The following is a 14060-nucleotide window of genomic DNA, read 5'->3' on the forward strand; positions in this document are numbered from 1 at the left end:
GGACAGGCCAGCTTTTCTTTCTGCTTCTTCCCAGCTGCCTAATGAGGATTTACACATTTCACTGTGCTCCTCCTTAAGGGGCCCCTCTGGAGAAAGGTGAGATGGTAAAAACCAAACAGGCCCTGGAATCAGGCCCTGTGAGATTTCCAGCTGTGAGAGTGGGCTGGCCTCGTCTCCTCTCCAGGCCTCAGTTTCCCATCTGTAGAAGGGGGATAAGAAAGCCTATTCCCAAAGCATTGTGAGGATTCACGAGATGACGGTTGTGGCGCCCACCACACAGAAGGGTTTTGGGGAAACTTGGCTCCTCTTCCCTTGCCCTCCTTGGCCTCTATCTGAGGGGGAAGGTAGCAGAGATCACTAGCAGCGGCCCACTGCCTTGTATTCGAGAAACAGGCACTATGGTACTCTCTTCAAAACCACACTGGGCTGCTTTCAGGTCCAGGAATCACATGTCCAGTCGGCGCCCTCAGGTTCAGGGCCCGTCCTCCGTGTACCACTCAAATGTCCCAGGCAGGGACGGTGAGGGGCAGATGGGAGCAGCTGGGATCCTCCCCGGCCATGCCATGGTGGGCCACCCGGCCATTGCGCAGCGGGAGGCGGCCAGGCCTGGGGGCCCCACTGCTCGGCCCCGACTCAGAGGGCAGGCCCGAGTCGCTGGGCGGCACCTCCACGAAGACCCGTGCGCGCACGAGCCGGCCCCGCCGCTCCGAGTAGGCCGCCCTATGGCTCCCCCAGGGCGGCGGGCAGAGCTGCGCGCGGAAGGCGGCCTGGAAACCGCGGCGGAAGTTCTCGTTGAAGTAGCCGTAGATGATGGGGTTGGCGCTGCTGTTGAAGAAGGCCAGCCAGTGCGCGAAGGGGAAGGCGTAGACGGTGACCAGATGCAGCTGCGGCTCGCTGAGGTGCCCGTAGTCGATGAGCAGCAGCAGCGCCCAGAGCGGCAGCCAGGACAGCGTGAAGAACAGCGCCACCATGACCAGCATGTGCACCACGCGCGCCCTGCGCCGGGCCCCGCGCGCGCCCTCCGCCGCCGCCCCGCCCGCCCGGCCCGGGCCCGAGGCCTGGAAGAGCTTGCGGGCGATGCGGGCATACATGACCACGATGAGCGCGAGTGGCGCCAGGTAGATGTGCGAGAAAAGCACGGTGGTGTAGACCTTGCGCATGCCCTTCTCGGGCCAGGCCTCCCAGCACGAGTAGAGCGGGTAGGAGCGGTTGCGGGCGTCCACCATGAAGTGGTGCTCCTCGCGCGTGACGGTCAGCGTGACGGCCGAGGGGCACATGATGAGCAGGGCCAGGGCCCAGATGACCGCGATGGTGACCAGCGCCTCCCGCAGGGTCAGCTTCTCGCGGAAAGGGTGCACGATGCAGCGGAACCTGCGGCGAGGGATGAAAGAGAGGCGGGGAGGTCTGGGGGGGCCCCAGTCGTCCCCAAGTGAGAGCCAAGCCTGTCTGAGGGCTGGCGGGGTGTGGGCGCTTGACAGTCATCATCGCACCTCAGGCAGCGTCAAAAAACAGATCAGAAGTTAATTAGGTTAGTTTGCAAGTAAATTGGTTTCTCACCTGGGAGGGAGTCAGCTGCCAAGGAACAAAGGCAAAAACAGGATGTACAAGAGAAGAGGGGAGGAGGGAACTGCAGGCGGGAAACAATGAACCTGTCTGTGCACCTTGGGGGGTAAACTTGCAGCTAGCAAAGCGATCAGTCTGCACATTCTGTCCTCGAGTAGGCTGATTAGGTAAATGTACCAAAGAAAACAATGTTTAGCTGTTTATGGATTCTCCAGAAAACCTTGGAGGTTCAGATGTGGAGCCTATCTATGTAACAGGCACACCCAACTCCTTGTCCTCCTCCCAATATGGGCACTTCTTAGCTCCGCCCTTTCCAGAATCTAGTATCCTCATCCTAGTTCCACCTCTGCCCTTACCAAACCCAGTCTTTTGTGACCCAATGAAGTAGGTGGTTGGGGTGGTGGAACTGGGTTCCTGTCTCTGCAAGGCCACTAACTACCTGGGTAGTTGGGGCAAGTCCCTCTGCTTCACTGATCTTCATTTGTTACCATTGTTGAATGACATGTGCGGTATGCAACCCCTCCCAGTGGTGTTTGCAGTATTCTTCAAGTTCCCATCTCCTCCAGAAAGCCTTCCTGGTGTGTCCCAGGATTCTCCTCCATCCATTTTGTGTGTAAGGAAGAAATAAAATAATATTAAGAGCTGACATTTGGACACTGTGCCAGATAGTGTGCATCACCTCTACAATCAGAAGCTCACTGAAGCCTTCCAGCCACCCTGCAGGGTATTTACCATTTTACAGATGAGACAACTTAGGCTCAGAGTGTGAAGTGACTTAGTGAAAGGGCTCCCTGGAGGGAGGAGGGGGAGAAAGACCATTTGCAGTTGGGTCTGTCTTTCATTGCTTGCAAAGCCTCCTTGGCCCCCCCTCCCCCCCGCTCCATCACATTAGCAGACTCATGCTTATCAGAGAATCTGATGGAATCTGGAGCTGAAAGACCAGGAGTAGCTGGAGACAGGGTGGCGATGGCGGGTCAGGAGGGCCTGGATGGCCAGGAAGCAGCTGCAAGGCTGTGGAGGTGGCGTGGAGGGGCAGGGACACACCCCTCCTCCCCAGCCGTGCTGAGGCCACTGTGAAGCCGAAGCTGGCTCGCCTGGCTCAGACTCATGGATGGCAGGATTTCTGCTGCTCAGGAAATAAATGAGGAGGATCCAGGCTGCCCCAGGGAGAGAAGCCCGAGGCGTCCCAGCCTACATACCGATCTACAATGTCCTCTGGGAAGCATAGGACGTCCTGACCTGATCTGACCTGATTTGTATCCAAAGTTAGAGGACCACCCGATAACCAGATGCCACCTGCACTGATACCATTTTAATGACTTTTTAAATGATTTTTCCTTTGTCTAGTAAAAAATAACTCACATACCTATAACTTATAAATTTAGCCCTGCCCTCAACCCATTGCAGCTCTTCACTGCCCATGGGCCCTGTCCCCTGGAATCCCTATTAAATCTCCTTAGAAGCTGTCTCTGGGCTTTCTGGAAGGAGGTGATGGTGTCCTCTGCAGGTCTTCCAAGTCTAGTGGGCAGCCAGACCCACAATCCTTCCCTGTACGGCTCAGAATCCAGCCCCACCCACTGCTGAGCAGCCCCGGCCTTCCAGCCAGCCCAGCACTGAAGGCAGTGGCTCTTCTCCAGGCTGGGCCCCCAGTTGGCCTGGGATAACCTAGTCGGGAAGCCTCTCACCTTTCCACAGCAATGGCCACCAGTGTGAAAACAGAAGCCGACACGGACATGCCCTGCACCAAGCCGCTCATCTTGCACGTGGCGTTGTCGAAGGGCCACCCTGCAATGACAGAGGCCACCATAGAGTAAGAGAAGTCTTACTCACAAAGAGCCAGGGGACTCTGACCATCTAAGCCCGTCCCCTCTGTGGCTTGGATCTTTCTTCTGTACTGCCAGTTAGTCATACGTCTCGGCTTACACACTTCTAGGAATAAGGAACTGACCAGGCCATACCACTATGGACAGTTCTATTAGAGAGACAATTTTTATATTGACCAGCGATTTCTCTCCATGAGCTTTGGATCCACCCAGGCCTGCCTGGCTTTCTGCTCCCATGGCCCTGCCCCGGGTTCTAGGCCAGTGGTTCTCAACACTGGCTCCTCTCTAGAATTGACTGAGAACTTTGAAAGAATGAGCATCCAGGCCCAGACTGGACCATTTACAATCAGAATCTCTGGGGGTGGGACCGAGACATCAGTATTTTAAAAATCTACCCAGAGGATTGGAGTGGTAGCCAAAGGTGAGAACCACGAGGACAAATCAATCCTGACTCCCAGGTTCGGGGTGATAGAAGCAGCTTCATCTTCTCTTACCAATATCCTCACTCTGATCCCCAGGCTTCTGCTCTGTCAGGAGACCTGGGCCCCACCTGCCCTCAGGATTGGTGACCAGATCCACATCCTGGTTCCTGAGGCCGTGTGTTGGTAACTGCCTGGCATCTCTGCCCCCTCTGCCTGGTACCCCACCTTATTCTTGTCTACTGTGCCCAGAGACAAGAGTCCTCTCCCAAGGCTGGGGCCCTCTTTTCACCAGCTGTCTTTCCTGAGTTGACGTTCTGCCTGCACGTGGACTGAGTACCAGACGCTGTCTCAGTCAACCCTCACAACAACCCTATTATTATCGTCTCCTTTTTACAGATGAGAAAACTGAGGGGGAGATTAATTAATTTACAGTCTCTTTGCCTGCTACGGATTAGCAGTGAGAGTTTGGTCCGGGTGCTGGGAGTTTAAATGTCGTGGAGAGTCAGCATCGCTGTAGAGAGCAGGTTGGTTCTCTGTTGGAAAACTGGGTATGTGCAAACTCCCTGGCCCAGCAATTCCTCTCCTGAGTTCCTATCCTGCAGACATTCCCCGTTGTCCGTAAACACGTTCGCAGCAATGTTTTTATAGTGATGGAGACTCGGAGGCAGTGGTGTGCTGGTAAATCAACTCTCAAAAAAGAAAACAAAAAGTTCTGGTTTGCAGCATTTGCCAATTCCTGTGGTGTAAAATCTCCCTACATAGCAAAGTTCATACTATCAACATGATGTCACTGAACACAGACAAGCTGGCTCCAGTACACCACTAGGTAGAGGCCACCTGGGGGCCCATCCCTGGGAGGTCAGAGGGAAGATGTGGTAGACACACACCGTGGCCTACCAGGCAGCAGTGGGAAGCAAGAGGTTAGATGCACCCATGGCAACGCCAATAGAAGGCTTAGCGAATAAAGTAAGAAATAGAATGAGATCTGTAACACAAAACCGCTCAATTAAGTTAACAATACAGCCACAAAAATAACCAGGAAAATCTTGACAAAGAAAAATGACAAGGGGAACCAGCCCCTACCAGACATTAGAAAATACTATTAAACGTCTATAATTAAAACAGTGTGGTGTTGGTGCGTGAATAGACCAGCAAGCAGGCCAGCAGAATAGGAGAGAAAGCCCGGCAACAGACTCAAGTAGAGTAGAAGTTCAGTATGTGATAAAGAGGGCATCTGAAAGCATGTGCAAAGATTGACATTTTAATAAATGGTGCTGGGTCAACTGGGTAGCCATTCGGAAAAAGATCAAACTAGATCCATATCTCACTCCATACTCAAGAATAATTCCCAAGTGGATTAGGGGTATAACTGCAGAATATTAAACTGTACAAGTACTAGGGAAAAAACCCATAGGCGAATTCTTCTTTAATCTATGTGTAGAGAAAGGCTTTCTAATTATGTTTTAAAATCCAGAGGCAATAAAAGAAAAGATTGATAAATTTGACTACATCATCAAAATTTTTAATTTTATAGCAAAAATTTCTGTAAATAAAGTCAAAAGAGAATTGGCAAACTGGGAGAAAATATTTGCAACATATGCCACAAAGTGGTATTACTCTTGATATGTAAAGAACCCTTAAAAATTGAGGGACAGAGGACTAAAAACCTTATGGAAAAATGTGAAAAAGATTCACAATTCACATGAAAGATTTAAAAATTGTCTTTAAACATATGAAAACAGTTCGAATCTCACTCATAATTAGCAAAATGCAAAAGCAAGGCTGTGGAGACAGGGGAGCTCGAATTGCTGGTGGGAATGCAAACTGATACAGCTCCGTGGAGGGGAGCCAGGTGATGCCTACTTCGTGCACGTAGCTCTTGATTGGGCAATCTCACTCTGGTGATCCACCCTGGAGGTACACCTCCAATATGCAAATACATATGCACAAGCTATTCATGGTAGCATTGTTTGTAATTGCAAAATATCTAAACAACCTACATTCCCATATACACGAGTGGTTGAATAAACTACAGCACATGTACACAATGGAGTATTATACAGCTGTAGAAAAGAATGAAGCCCTCTATGACTGATATGGAGTGATTTCCAGGATATATCACTAAGCGCAAAAAGGAAAGTACAAAGAGTGTCTATAGTATATTACCCTTCATGTAAGAAAGAAGGGGATATAGGAAAATATACGCTTATCCACTTGGGCAAAGGAAGCACAAGAAGGATAAATCTGAAAATAATGAGACTGGCTAACTGTAGAGGGAAGCGTAGGAATGGGGTGAAATAATGGAGGGCAGGGGGAATCGCTATGACAGAGGAGTGACACTTCTCTGAGTGTATCTTTTGTTATGACTCTGTCTTTAGAACCATGGCAGTGTTTCACATACTCAAAAAAGAAAGAAATTAATTTATCAGGGCATAAGGAAACCCAAAGTGGAAGACAAACAATAACAAATAAACCTGAATGTATTACAAGTGAAGAATAACCCCAGTGAAGGGGCATGGGGAAACAAGAAACTAACCTAAGTCACTTGGGAAAACAGCATACGGACTCTCTATATAAGAACTGGACACAGATACTGTACTCTCATTAAGAAATTTGTTTCTGGGGCCAGCCCGGTAGCACAGTGGTTAAGTTCACATGTTCCGTGTTGGTGGCCCGGGGTTCGCCGGTTCGGATCCCGGGTGAGGACATGGCACTGCCTGGCAAGCCATGCTGTGGGAGGTGTCCCACGTATAAAGTAGAGGAAGATGGGCATGGATGTTAGCTCAGGGCCGGTCTTCCTCAGCAAAACGAGGAAGATTGGCAGCAGATGTTAGCTCAGGGCTAATCTTCCTCAAAAACAAACAAAAACAAAAAAAAGAAATTTGTCTCTCACAGAGGTATGGGTTAGCAATACTAAAACTACCTTATGTGTATACTAAGACTGAACAAATAAGTAAATATGCTGTGGATAAATAGAGCTAGATTTCTCACTGTCAGAGAAAGAAGCTACAAATGAGGAAAAGAGGGAAGTTAAAATGAATCCTGTGATGTTGGACTGGAAGCGGAGGTATTGTGATTTGTACGTACAGAGGGAGAGATAAAGAAACAACGGTGTGTATTTTAAGTGTGTGTGTAGCATGCATGTATTTCCTAGCTCTGTCCCTTCTACCAAATCCCTGCTAAATGGCCAGCTAGTCCCTGCTTAGACACTCAGTGACAGGTAGCTCGCTGCCTGAAAGACAAGACTCTCTTTTGTTGGAGAATAGCTCAAATAAGTGGATCTTTAGGTCCTCATTCAGAGGAAACCTGTCTCCCTACCATTTCTTCCCACTGGCTCTAGTTCTGCACACGGGAGCTACCTGTGAGAGTGAGGCTGAATGGTGTAGTGGTAAGAAATAGGCATGTGAGAATGTGGGACTTGACGGTTAGCTGTGTGACTACAGAACGGTCCCTTAACCACTCTGAGCCACAATTTCCTCATCCATTAAGTGGGGATGATAATAACACATACTTTATCGGATTGTTGTGAGGATTAATTAAGATAATGCAGGCAGAGTACATCACACAATGCCTAGCACAAAGAAAATAATTAATTTATTGTTTCTATTATTTCTGGTCTAATTACTCAGCCACAAGACGGTCTTGAGAGTTTGAGACCATAGCATCTTGGCCAAGAGACAGGGCAACAACGCTTTCAGGGGTGAGGGGTACTCCTACTGCCTCCACTGCCTCCACTCACCAGTGATGAGGTTGTCCACAAGGGTGGTGGGCATGCAGAAGATGCCCACCAGCAGGTCACTGACGGCCAGGTTGAGGATAAACATGTTGGTGACGGTGCGCATGTGCCGGTTCTTGAGCACGATGAAGCAGACCAGAGCGTTGCCCACCATGCAGAGGAGGAAGATGAGCACATAGGCCACAATGAACATGGCCGCCACTGGTGAGGAGTGCTGGTAGTAGGAGGAGAAGGTGAGGTTTGCCGCCGGGGTCGCCTCGGCGTTACTCCCATTCTGGCTTGGGAGCCAGCGGCTGTTGGGAGGCTGGGCGTGCTTCCCTAGGAGCAAAGGAGCATATGGGTCAGGATCCTGGGCAAAGAAGAGATGACTGACTTCTCACTACTGGTGAGACCCTTCTGTGCTCCACACCCTGCCCTGCCCTAGTACCCAGACCTTGTGCTCTACTCCAGTCGCAACTGGATGCACTGATCCATGACTTGCAACCCACAACCACTCAAACCCTGATTTCACACCTCCCACCTGGTCCTGTCCACAACTCGTTCCCCAGTGTCAGCTATTATCCATTTGCACACAATCCCCTCTCTGCCCCAGAGGCTGACCTCCAAGGACTACCTCACCTAGGTTCCCTTGCCCTCCAGTTTTTGACAGGGCTCAGCCAATGGGAGGCACTGAAGGAGACTGAAGGACTGGAGGAAAGAGAGGTCAGGGTATTCAGCTCCAGACTCTCTCCCTGCCTGGCCAGTTCTGCCTGTAGGGCTGTCTTTATGGGCGCAGCTCCCGTCAGGTGACTCCTCTTCTGTGGCTCCAGCTTTGGGCCACACTGACACTGTTTCCTCTCTGCAGTCTCTGGGTTCTTCACCATCCCTTGCTGGTTCTCTTACCCCGCCCCCTACTCCCCTGTAAAGTCCCTCCACTAACTCTTTGCAGTTAAACCCTTTCTGAATGCACCACTCATTTTCTTCTGGGACCCTGACTACTACACCCTTAAAATCTTTGATGTCCCTCCTCATCATCTCCACAGAACTTTAGTTGGGAAAAGCAAGAAGGCAGTAGAGGAAGGGAGATTGAAAGGGGATTGTGACCCAGAGCTAAGGAGCAAAGGCATACATTAAAGTCACCAGAAAGCCATTCCAAGGCAAGGCTAGCACCCATCCTTCACTTCCCCGCAGGTGGTGATCAGCTGCTTCATTTGGACAGCATTTCACAAAGCACTTCCATACCTATTATTTTATCTAACCCTCCCAGCTAAGTATTAGCCCCATTCAAAAATGGAGAACTGGGATCAGAGGGGTTCCGTGACTGGCTCAAGGTAGCAGAGGAGTATGCGGCAGAGTTGGCCCTGCTCTGTGTGTCTCTGAATCAGTCCGGGGCTTTATTGTGTGTTTCTCCAGCCTCGTTTGGAAGTGTCCCACCACAGCTCCTCTGGGAAGTCATTAGGTGTGGTGACTCACAGTGTTGTCTTGTAAACGCTCCTCTCGCCTTCCTGTGGGACCGACTGTGGCCTGTTCCAGGGGATGAACAGTCTTTGGGGAGTTTTCTGTTGCATCCCAAGCTCAGCCACTGGCCTGGAGGCCTGTCGGAGGCTTGGGACCTGGAGCCTAGGGAGACCCTGGGGGGAGCAAGGGCTAATAAGCTGGTGCTACAGGGACCGCAGGGACCAGCAGGTGCAGCAGGGGCACTCGGGTGGGGGTGGAGGGCCTGCTGGTGGAGGTGGAGAAGCTGGAAGCTTCTGGCATGCAGCAAGAGGAGGACATGACACTCCCCTTCTTAGGCCCCCTAGGAGCACCCAATTTATCCAAACGTCTTTATTTTAATACAGAAAATGTCAAACGTAGAAGAGAGAATGTTTTAGTGAACATATACAAGAGTATATAGTTTAATGAACTATTACAAGAGAGAACCCCCACATGTCTATCATCCACTTTCAACAATTATCAGCTCAAGGCTAACCATGTCTCACCCATTCCCCCACCTCTCTTTGGATTATTTTGAAATGAATATTACATCACTTCCTTTCATGCATAAATAGTTCAGTTTGTATCTCTAAAAAAAAAATCAAACCCCATAACCATAGTATCATTATCATAACAAAATTAACAATTATGTAATAATATTATCAAGTATCCAGCAACTAGCATTCAAAATTCCCTGATTGTTACATAATTTTTTAAATAATTGGTTTGTTTGAGTGACGATCCAAACAAGATTTCTGTTTCTATTATCTATTATTATGCTGCAAACTACCCCAAAATTTAGTGGTGTGGCACTGTGGCTTGGCAGTCTGGGTGGCCCTTCTGCCGGTCTCTCTTTGGATCACTCATGCAGCTGTGGTCATCTGATGGCTCGACTGGGACTGGAACGTCCAATACGACCTCCCTCACATGGCTGGTGGTTAGTGCTGCCCTGTGTTAGTTCTCTCAACACCTCTCCTTCTCCAGGAGAATAGACTGGGCTTCTGCACAGCTTATTGGTCTCAGGAGGCCAAGACAACAAGAGAAGAAGCTACAGGCTTCTTAAGATCTCGGCTGCAGAATTTTCGCATCATCACTTCTGCCACATTCTGTTGGCCAAGGCAAGTCACAAAGTCGGCCCAGATTCAAGCCAGAGTAGAAACAGTCTCCTCCTCTTCACGGGAGGAGTGGCAACGTTACACTGCAGAAGAGTGGTGATCACAGGGAATCACGATTCGTGAAGATCCGTCATTGTAAAATCTACCACCACCTCCACATTGAGTTTGGCTTGTGGAAACCAATAAACAGAAACCTCATTAAAATGGATTCAGGAGGCCACAAAGGGGAGCTCTGACACCCTGCAATGATTTCAGAGCCCAAGAGGAAGAAGAAAGACTTCCTCTTCTTGCCCAGCAACAGCTCGGCCAATGAGAGACTGTCACGACTCAGCCACTGAAAAGCCACTGCACTTGGAATTCCCAGTCTCCTCCAACGATTCTGTCTACAATAGTCCTCCCACTTCCTCTTCCTCTCTTTAAAAGAGTTTTTCCTCTTTTTGCTGCTGGGGAAGTGGATGTGGCTTGCCATGCCTGCAGACCCCGAACTGCAATATTTTGGTGATCCAAAAATTTGGTAAACCCATTTTTTCGGGAGAAATAACTGGCTGTCTATTTGATTAAGGTCAATATTTTGATCGCTGTCTATTTCATGGTCAATTTCTCATGGGGGATCCAGAAAAGACCCCCAACGACTCCAAGACTGGTGAGCAAACAGGTGTGGTACCCACAACAGAGCCCACTGAGCTGGCTGCTTTTCTCACCGACCCTGGAGTTGGAGGGTGAGTCTTCCTCCTGGATCTGAGCTTCTGCCCTCTTTGTGTCGGAGGCTCTCCAGGCTTTACTCGAGATCTACTTTCAGACTTCATCCTGAGCCCAGCCCTGTGGCCTAGTGGTTCAGTTCGGCACGCTTCACTTCAGTGGCGTGGATTCATTTCCTGGGTGTGGACCTAAACCACTCGTCTGTTAGTGGCCATGCTGTGGCGGTGACCCGTATACAAAACAGAGGAAGACTGGCACAGATGTTAGCTCAGGGACAATCTTCTTCAAGCAAAAAGAGGAAGATTGGCAACAGATGTTAGTTTATGGCAAAACTTCCTCAGGAAAAAAAAAAAAAGTCTTCCTCTTTTTCTGGTTAAAGCCTTGTTTGTCTGTGAGTACTCACTCGCGTGGCACTTCGTCCTGACTCTTTGATTCAGGCTGTTCCTTCGAACTGCACTAATCTTCGGTCCAATTTCTTTTGGAACTGGACTGTTTCCACCGAAACTGGTCAGCCTTGGGTCCGACTTTTGGACTGTTGATTGGAACTGTGCCATCAAGACTTTGGCCTGACTCTCTTGGGAGCGGACTGTCCCTTGGAACTATATTGACCCTTGGGAACTGGTTCTTTGGAACCGTGTTGATCCAACCCTCAGTCCACCTTCATGAACTCGGCATGTTCCACTGGGACAGGCTGGGAGTAAGCCTGCAGGCTGCTTGAGCTGCTCAAGCTGTTTAAGCTGTTAGAGCTGTTTAAGCTGTTTGAGAATTATTCCTTTGCTCTAGAGAAAAACCCCTAAGAAATGAGATCCTAGTTATCTAACTATTTTGAGGGTGCCCCCGACAGAGACCCCAGATGATTTGATGTTTAAAAACTGCTGTCATTCCTCATGTACATTTCTAATTTAAATGGACCAATTTATTTAAAAGTAATTTAGGATACCGATGGCCATTATGGGGAACTTTTGAACTGCCCAAACTTCCTTTTCTTAAAACTGAATTGGACAGCACTAGCTCTGTAATTTCCAAACGGAATGGAACGTCTGTTTTGATTGGCATGCTAAGGCTTCCAAACGTCACCAGGAGTCTAAAATTGCCTCTTTAAAAAATAAAATTTAAAGATTAACTGAGGGGAACAATTAAAGTGGTTTCGGAAGCCTCCTGGTCCTCTGCCCCGGCGCCTGGTACTCAGGCCCCGCCTCTGCGCAGGCTTCCTCTTCCGCTCCTGTAAGGCCTACCTCTCCCTGCGCCCTCACTCTCAGCCACGCCCCTCTTCCCCAAACCTTTGCCGACTTGCTCTGCGTCTGAACCTATCAGAACCTGTCCCTTTAAAATTAAGCCTTCTGGGGATCAAAAACTAAACCTTTCTCTTTTTTTTTGATTTTTTATTCTTTTTTTTTAATTGCCATAACAGTGGTTTATAACATAAATTTCAGGTGTACATTGTTATATATTTTGTTTGCTGTGTAGACTACATCATGTTCACCACCCAAAGACTAATCACAACCCATCCCCACACACGTGCCTAACCTGCCTTTCACCCTCCTCCCTCCCCCTTCCCCTCTCCTAACCACCAGTCCATAAACCTTTAATTTCTTATATTCCCTGGACCAAAGCTGAACTGTGAGCCATAGCCAAAGATTTTCCCAAAATAATCAAAGATCTTCACAGATTTGCTGAGGAATTTAACAGAGTCATTCAAACTTATCAACCCGGTTTCTCTGACTTCTATCAGCTCATTCATATGCTTCCGGTGAAGGACAGGCCCAGCAGTGGATGAAAACCGCTAGTTGGCAAAATCCTGCAAGGTCTCTAGAGTTACAACCAGGTGACCAGCCCACTGACGTTGTGTGGTGAGGCTCAGGCAATCGCAGGCGACTTCATCCGGCAGTTCCCGGGGCTTCCCCACGCCTGCTGATTGGAACAAAGTTCAGGCTTGTGCACAAAACCCCATGAACCCGTCCATGGCTCCCACAGTTGACTCCAGATTGTTTTTAAGAAAATTCTGCCCTTCCTTCAGATCTTGATTCCACCCGGGAAGCTTTTAACTCTATGTTTATTAATAGTCTGAACAGGACCTTTCCTTCCAGTAAAAAGGACCAGGATGGAATAGGAAACTGTGCCCACCCAGATTTTGTTAATCTGGCAAACCAGCTCTCTCGCACTCTAGATGAGTCACCTAAAACAAAGACCACTAAAATTCTTTTTTTTTTTTAATTGAGTTATTGATAAGTTACAATCTTGTGAAATTTCAGTTGTACATTAATGTTTGTCAGTCGTGTTGTAGGTGCACCACTTCACCCTTTGTGCCCACCCCCCACCCCACCTTTCCCCTGGTAGCCACTAAACTGTTCTTAGTCCATAATTTTAAATTCCTCATATGAGTGGAGTCATACACAAATTATCTTTCTCTCGCTGGCTTATTTCACTTAACATAATTCTCTCAAGGTCCATCCATGTTATTGCAAATGGAATGATTTTGTTCTGTTTTGCAGCTGAGTAGTATTCCATTGTATATATGTACCACATCTTCTTTATCCATTCGTCTGTTGATGGGCACTTAGGTTGCTTCCACATCTTGGCTATTGTAAACAGTGCTGCAATAAACATTGGGGTGCATAGGACTTTTGGGATTGCTGACTTCAAGCTCTTTGGATAAATACCCAGTAGTGGGATGGCTGGATCGTATGGTAGTTCTATTTTTAATTTTTTGAGGAATCTCCATACTGTTTTCCATAGTAGCTGCACCAGTTTGCATTCCCACCAGCAGTGTATGAGGGTTCCTTTTTTTTTTATTTTTTATTTTATTATTTTATTTTTATTGAGTTATTGATAGGTTGCAATCTTGTGAAATTTCAATTGTACATTAATGTTTGTCAGTCATGTTGTAGGTGCACCACTTCACCCTTTGTGCCCACCCCCCACCCCACCTTTCCCCTGGTAGCCACTAAACTGTTCTTGGTCCATAGTTTTAAATTCCTCATATGAGTGGAGTCATACACAAATTATCTTTCTCTCGCTGGCTTATTTCACTTAACATAATTCTCTCAAGGTCCATCCATGTTATTGCAAATGGAATGATTTTGTTCTGTTTTGCAGCTGAGTAGTATTCCATTGTATATATGTACCACATCTTCTTTATCCATTCGTCTGTTGATGGGCACTTAGGTTGCTTCCACGTCTTGGCTATTGTAAACAGTGCTGCAATAAACATTGGGGTGCACAGGACTTTTGGGATTGCTGACTTCAG

At 48.4% G+C, this 14060-nt stretch overlaps 1 protein-coding gene across 1 annotated transcript; it reads right to left on the minus strand.

The window, feature by feature from the left end:
* Nucleotides 1–357: 357 nt before the first annotated feature.
* NPFFR1 (neuropeptide FF receptor 1) lies at nt 358–9281 on the minus strand. Its single transcript, XM_070620762.1, has 4 exons — nt 9189–9281; nt 7548–7893; nt 3249–3348; nt 358–1371 (listed from the first exon to the last, which is right to left on the minus strand). The coding sequence occupies exons 1-4, from the start codon at nt 9279–9281 to the stop codon at nt 498–500; spliced, it is 1413 nt and encodes a 470-aa protein (XP_070476863.1). The 3' UTR covers nt 358–497.
* Nucleotides 9282–14060: the final 4779 nt, after the last annotated feature.

This window comes from Equus przewalskii, chromosome 1 (genome assembly GCF_037783145.1).
Source record: "Equus przewalskii isolate Varuska chromosome 1, EquPr2, whole genome shotgun sequence".
In the NCBI taxonomy this organism is placed as follows: domain Eukaryota; kingdom Metazoa; phylum Chordata; class Mammalia; order Perissodactyla; family Equidae; genus Equus; species Equus przewalskii.

Coding starts and splice junctions, on each gene's coding strand:
- NPFFR1 (XM_070620762.1), bottom strand. CDS start 9,281: ATGCCAGAAGCTTCCAGCTTCTCCACCTCCACCAGCAGGCCCTCCACC. Junction 7,894..9,188: donor TGCTGGTCCCTGCGGTCCCT/GTAGCACCAGCT, acceptor TTCTTTGCCCAG/GATCCTGACCCATATGCTCC. Junction 3,349..7,547: donor TGTGGACAACCTCATCACTG/GTGAGTGGAGGC, acceptor CTGTCATTGCAG/GGTGGCCCTTCGACAACGCC.